A 7,500-nucleotide genomic window follows, 5' to 3' on the forward strand; every position below is an offset into this window, starting at 1 on the left:
TGTGAAGATGTTTTCATGGAAGGACCATGAACCTGTAGTTCTAAAACCATCCACAGCCTTATCTATGGTAGCTGTTTTCTCATATACAGAGACGAAAATTCGTATTCCACGAATTGGAGATATTTTTCTCAAGCATTTCTTACCATACTGTCATCTGGATCCATGTTGTAAGCTTCCTTACATGATTTGAAATAGGATACATCGAGGGACAACATTTGGTTAGTGGAGGTGAGTAGGAAAGGTTATGATTAAACCATTATATCTAGCAAAATCAATAGTTTCAAGGGTCTTGTGGTTGTAATGCCCATCTAGGATCAAAATGTGTATGTCCTCTTGGGCAGGTTTGTCGTGTAATACAAGGTAACTAAGCCATTTCATGAAGCACTCGTCATCAGTCTAACAATTTGAGATACATGATTCAATGCATACAGAATGTCCTCCATTTAAAGGAAATTCAGGAAATCCTTTCCAGGGCAAATATAAACATTGTATCTATGTATGGCACAGCAGTATTCATGGTGCAAAAACAGTCGTTGTTTTTCATCTTTCACTGTTGGTCATTTTCCCAACTGTTACAGCTGTATTGACAGGCCTCAGTGTATTTTAAATTCATGTTTCGTTCATATTTTATGTTTTTCGTGGACTGAAATTTCCCTCCAACAAAACTTTGCCATATATTTTAAAGAATGAACCCACCCAGGTAAGATTAACTTAAACAGCTCATGCAGTATTTGTTGCCTCTGGCTTCCAGAATGATAACAGAGAATGCTGTTTTATGGAGCCAATAAACTAAGCCTTTCCAGCCATTTTTATGCATGTTAAACACGATAGGAATTTTTCATTTTTAAATTTATAAGCAAGTCTTCACACATAAATGACAGTTGAATCAAAAAAGGTTTTTTTTCGTGCTTTGTATAAAAGTCACAAACATGTCTTCCTGGACCCATTTTAAGTGGGTCCTGATTTCTTCATACGTTGCCTTCAGTTCAGGTTTGAAATATTGTAGTGTTATTCATTGATTGACAACTTTTCTATCGCTGTGGCACTTAGTGTTCTCAAAGCACACCACAATTACATTGTCCCTATTGCAAATGGCTTTGAGATCATCCTGTAGCTCTTCTCCCTGTAAGATACCCGAGTTGATTTCCTCTTGTAAACTCTTGGCATATCTAATCTAGAAAAAAATGTACCTTATTCATAGATACATCTTATGAAGAAATATCATATGTAATTAATCACATATTGTTTCATTTCATGCATATGTAAAATGCCCACCTTCTTCTTGCCCCAAGAGGGTCTTTTACCCCAAAAGGAAACTCATATGTTTGAAATATCTCTGGTCCCCTACATATTAGTAGGCTAACAAAGTCAGAGTGCTGAGTAATCTAACAGACATCCAATAACCAGAAAACCACCTCTAAAATTATTGGTTTTAATTGGGTAACCCTAAGGATTCTGGGAACTTACAATAAAAGATCTCGAAACAAGAAAAGTTGTCATGCAGCCAATACATGAGTTCTATGTATACTAAATTACATCCTGTGGTTTCTGAACGATATTGGCGACTGCCTAAGCTGCTGGTTGGCGGTAAAATTAACTGTTAAGTGTAAATGAAAATACATGGGAAGGTGTTTAGCCCTGGTGAGGGTGTGGGTGACTTCTTACCTCATCTTGTCCAATTGTGAGGATTTTTTATGTGTGTTTGCCTTATAAATAGAGACGTATTGGATTAAAAGATCAAGATAGAGACGGCTGCCGAAATCTAACCGAGTCCCTTTGTGTCAATAGGCGTAGGAGGAGATGATGATGATGATGATGATGATATGTGATTGAGTAAAGAGATGGACGTTAGGGCATGCCACTAATTTTTTACTTTAAAAAAGTATGGGAAAGGCTGTGTCGTGTTCTGAATCAACCCCAGTTAAGAACTATAGCTTGTTTGTGCACGAATGTTTGTATGTGTGTTTGTGTCCTACCGTCTCTCTGGTCTCATGACAGTCGGCCTCAAAATTCGCAGACGGATTAGCCATTAGTGTTCAAGATCAATGGCTTTTATTAGAACTTAGGCAATATTTTAGACACTTCATAGTATATAGTTTTTAGATTATAGCTGTTCATATTCGGACAATGAATTTTGCATGCATAATGCTGCTGTTTACTTCTGCTTTAAAAAAAAAATCGATATCCTTTCAATCATAACTATGTTTAAGAAGTAAACAACATATTTACTATGCCAATACAGAATATCTTATACTCTTTTTACAGAATTGTGGTTGAGAGGTACTACCGTAGCGCCCTCTGCTGGTGTCCAGAAATTAGATGATTTCCGCTCGTACGCGCATTTCAAAAGTATTAACGCAGGTGAGTTTTTGAATGGAGATAAAATCAACCAATCGATGGCGTCGATTGAAAACCCCTTCAGTTTCCTCTGATAAAAGTTTCCATTCCTAGTTTCAGTTTATGTGCGTCATTCTAGCTTCCTTGAAAACGTGGGTCAGAAGCTACTGGCTAACGCAAATTCTTTTATATTTTATCTTAATACATTTTTGCTTACCTTTAATATTTTGTGGTAAACTTTTTATTTTCTTAATTTTGATAAAACGAGTTGTCTTTCGTACGGGACCCATTTCTTGTTGTTTACTCTGACAGGATAATATGACCAATGAGAGCAATGCCTCTAACATTCTGTTTTTTTTCCATAGAAATAAGTAACAAAGTACTCTTTATAAATGTTCTTCTACCCTCTTGCTACTTGAATTGGTTGGGATTAAGATGTATGTAATTACTGTATTTGTTTATTCCCTTGAATACTTATTACCTGAGAGAGAGAGATAGAGAGAGAGAGAGAGAGAGAGAGAGAGAGAGAGAGAGAGAGAGAGAGAGAGAGAGAGAGAGAGAGAGTAACACAGACATAAATCATTACTAAGACTGTCTCTGACTTCCAGATAGAAGTTGCAATACCACGGCGGCCATGATAGAAAGAGACGATTCGGTGAGGGGAGGCCTTGGCGAACAAGGCGAAGGAAGAAACTTGGGACCAGGAGTGGAAGAGAGGCGAATTGAAAGGATAGGAGACAACCCAGGGGGGAGGGAAGCGGGCGTGATAGAAGGAAGGAGGGAAGACGTAGTCGTCGGCAGATTGACAGCAGAAGGAGAAGGAGGAGCCAGAGGCACAGCGCTTCCTAATAACAACAATGGGCCTATTGTTGTTTCGCCTGGGAGGGAGGCAAGGATCAACGAAGCTTGCAACGGAACCAGCCACAGTCATACAGAGTCACCGTCAGGTAGATTGGGAGGAGGAAACCTTGAAGGAGGAGGAGGTGGTGGTGGTGGTGGGAGTAACGGAGGAGGTGGAATCAAAGGACGAGGAACTACAGCTATTGGAGGAGGAGGAGGTGGAGGGGGAGGAGGCGTTGGGGGTAGATCTCTGAGACCACACTCAACGCCGGCAACTTTGATGTGGTTGGAGGAGAATTACGAAATGGCAGAGGGCGTCTGCATCCCCAGGAATACTCTTTATCTCCATTACGTCGACTTCTGCGATAAGAAAGGCCTCCAGCCAGTCAATGCTGCAAGTTTTGGAAAGGTGAGTGAATACAGAAGGGTTTTCTTTTCTTCTTGGGAGGGGGCACGCAGACTAGTGAAACAGCGCTTGACATTTCTTTTAAAACATCTTGCATATCATTATTTATATATTTTTTCTTTACTTTACTTACAATTTACTTAATCATATAATTAGCCGCCCATCAGTATACATCATATCTAATTTTAAAACTAATCCAGGCTGGAATTTTTCTTAGCTTGACAAAATTAATCAAGATACAAATTGTATACATTTTATTTTATTTCTCTTTTACCATTAACACTTTGAATTCTTCTTCGTGACCTTGGCCTTGACGTTTTGACCCAATCACTCCTAAAATCTAATTAAATAGTTCTTGGATCATGGCCAATCATCCCACCAAATTCAATAAGATTCAGTCATATAGTATTGAGATTTGTGATTTGTAGTTTACCTTTTCGTAACTTTGTCCTTGACTTTCGGCCCAATCACTCCCAATATCTAATCAAATTGTTCTTGGATCATGACAAATCATCCCGCCAAATTTCAGGAAATTTGGTCAAATAGTTATTAATTTAAGCGAATCGGAAACACACAGATAGACAACGCCTATCAAAACAACCTTAGACGCAACGAAGTTGCCGAAGGTAATGAAAGCTTCCTGTTGGTTTTTTCCTCCGCAGTGTCATCTAACAATCCGTATCTATCTTTGCGAGCCTTCCTTTGCTACTTCAAGGCTCAAGCCTTACGAAAAGAGGTTTCGTTGTACCTCTAAAATACTTTTTCTTTAATGGCCTTAGGACTATTTAGCTCAAGTATAGCTGATTTCGACATAGTCCTGATAATCGGTTCGCCAGTAAGATAATCGTGTTACACACCTTACCGTCAAGCGAATCATGCGCATGGTAAATAGTTGACTATGGTGAGTAGATGTCAGGATGGATAATATTATGGGACTATCAATCTCATTTTAAAATGATTACTGAGAGTCCGAAAGGCATCAGCATTGCAGCAAGATTTTTCAAAGGAAATAGATACCTACGGACACAGACACTCACAATGTGTATGTGCGTGCGTGAAACATGTTCCATCTACTTCAGTGCATTTTGAATTAATGTTTTATAAGTGTACACAGAATATGGAAATTGATTTTCACCGCTCATTGCATACGGTAGCTGTTAGGTGGTGTGTATACTTATTGATAAACGTCCCAAAACCACCGGTTCCCATTTGTCTGGGTTTGAATCTTAATCTCCTACATATGTCCATAAATGAGAACTTCTTAGAGATGAACTAATTACAAGTTACTGTATTAGACATTCACAACAACAACAACAAAAAATATGTCCATTCCCATCGATGATTTACTTCTTGACACTACTGCTTCCATTAATTTAGAATAAGTATAAGATAATATTAGGGAGTTAAATTATTTTTTTTTTTTTCACGTGCAACTCAATAGTGCGCTGTACTCTAGAAGTTTTTATAGCAGCGGGTAAAATAATGTAGAACGATCTTCCTAATCATAGAGTTGAATATGTTGAAGTGAAGTCGGGCAAATAATTTTATGGTACTATACTATTCATCTTATTATTTTTTGTCCTTTGATAATTTATATTTTAGTTTTATGGTGCCTTTTTCCTTTTGGGTTCCTTTTCCCATTGGGCCCCTTGGGCATATATTGAGGATGATAATAATAATAATAATAATAATAATAATAATAATAATAATAATAATAATAATAATAATAATAATCTTGAGGATGATATATTGAAATACAGTATTCTGCGTCATCGTGTCAATTTCTGTTTGCCCGTCTGTCAGTATGTTGTGCATTCATATCTTGTAGATCTTGCTGATGCTGCTACCGATTACAAATTGTACTACTTCTGGTAAAAGCATTTATTATTGAGAGAGAGAGAGAGAGAGAGAGAGAGAGAGAGAGAGAGAGAGAGAGAGAGAGAGAGAACTCTGTTGTATTACATTAACTAAGAAATACAATTTCTTTGATGTTCATCCTAAAGTGAAAGACAGCGAGAAAGAAAAAAAATATTTTTAACAATAACCCAAACCTGAGAGAGAGAGAGAGAGAGAGAGAGAGAGAGAGAGAGAGAGAGAGAGAGAGAGAGAGAGAGAGAGAGAGAGAGAGAGAGAGAGAGCATCTCAATACTTCCCACGGGGTCAAGAACCTCTAAGGACAAAGACCAGGTCACAACAGGAGATAAGTCTTGTGGCAACAGCGTCCGGAATAGAAACTTCTGTGCCAACGATCGAGATGAATCTTGCTGAAGGATGTTGTCAGGCGTGGCACTGCGCTTAGCAAGCTTCAAAGAGTTCCACGTCTCTCTATACATTTCTTTGCAAGAGAGCCAACAAGGGATTATTTATTACGTGTCTTGACTTTTACTTCATCGGAAATTCCTTTTATTTTAGTTTTGTTTGGAACTGTTTTATGCACGAAAATAGGGCCAAGGCACCAGCCACCCGTTGAGATACTACCGCTTGAGAGTTATGGGGTCCTTTGACTGGCCAGACAGTACTACATTGGATCGTTCTCTCTGGTAACGGTTCATTTTCCCATTGCCTACACACACTCTGAATAGTCTGGCATATTCTTTACATATTTTTCTCTGTCCTCATACACCTGACAACACTGAGATTACCAAACAATTCTTCTTCACTCAATGGGTTACTGCACTGTAATTGTTCAGTGGCCACTTTTCTTTTGGTAAGGGTAGAAGAGACTTTAGCTATGGTATGCAGCTCTTCTAGGAGAAGGACACTCCAAAATCAAACCATTGTTCTCTATTCTTAGATAGTGCTATAGCCTCTGTACCATGGTCTTCCACTTCCTTGGGTTAGAGTTCTCTTGCTTGAGGGTACACTCTAGCACACTATTCTATCTTGTTTCTCTTCCTCTTGTTTTGTTAAATTTTTTTATAGTTTATATAGGAGATATTTATTTTTTAATGTTGTTACTCTTCTTAGAATATTATATTTTCCTTTTTTCCTTTCCTCACTGGGCTATATTCCCTGTTGGAGCCCCTGGGCTTATAGCATCCTGCTTTTCTAGCTTGGGTTATAGCTTAGCAAGTAATAATATTAATAATAATAATAATAATTCAAACGATTCGCCCAATAATGAAACCCGTGTAAGAATGCAACACTTATTTGTGTAAAGTCAGTTTTCTGTAAATGCCTTACATAATAGCAGGCATTGAAGAACTTCCTTGTGAAATTTCAATGATAATAGCACCCATTTGAACCAATTAACTTAATATTTACGATCCTTTAACTTCATAAAAGGCAAAATAAGAATTGGTCACGAGAGAGCGCCTACCCATATACTTCGCAGTAGCATAAAATTTCAAATTTTACTGCCTCATATTTTGTCAATTACCCAACTTTTGATAATATTCTTTAATAAGAACCACTTTCAGAAATACTTCATCACTAATTCCAATACGTTATTGTCAATATAAGTAAATATCTGCAATGAACACTTCAGTTGCTGGTCTTACATGTGAAAGATTAAAGTTTTATTTTGAACGTTATTTTATTCCTTAAAAGATGATTTAGCTTTTGGTTTCAACCAGATCTCGATAACTTTCACTATCAGTAATAATACGTTAGTGGAGTTTAGCTTCATGGAAAGAAAGCTAATTACCATTGATCTTAATTTAAACCCTTTTATCAATTACGACGTTATTACGACGCAATTACGACTTGATATCTCAGATTTCACCGTCATCTTGTTTGTCTGTTTGCTACCTGTTTATAAATTACAGAATCACTGTGTTTAATAAGACACTAAAAATCGTAGTCTTTGAATAATATGAAAAAAGCAATGATGATATTATTCGTGATGTTAATACAAAGATTTTTTTATTGAAAACATATCATATCTGCTTTGAGTCATCCGTGTCATTTACAAGGTT

General features: G+C 37.3%; 1 protein-coding gene across 1 annotated transcript in view; it reads left to right on the forward strand.

The window, feature by feature from the left end:
* Window positions 1-7,500, forward strand: part of LOC137632189 (transcription factor RFX4-like) — a 201,823-nt gene that overhangs the window by 112,262 nt on the left and 82,061 nt on the right. The window contains exons 3-4 of the mRNA XM_068364068.1: window positions 2,266-2,361; window positions 2,946-3,586. Coding sequence (XP_068220169.1) covers window positions 2,266-2,361; window positions 2,946-3,586 — 737 coding nt within the window. The remainder of the gene's footprint in view (window positions 1-2,265; window positions 2,362-2,945; window positions 3,587-7,500) is intronic.

Source organism: Palaemon carinicauda, chromosome 41 (assembly GCF_036898095.1).
Source record: "Palaemon carinicauda isolate YSFRI2023 chromosome 41, ASM3689809v2, whole genome shotgun sequence".
In the NCBI taxonomy this organism is placed as follows: domain Eukaryota; kingdom Metazoa; phylum Arthropoda; class Malacostraca; order Decapoda; family Palaemonidae; genus Palaemon; species Palaemon carinicauda.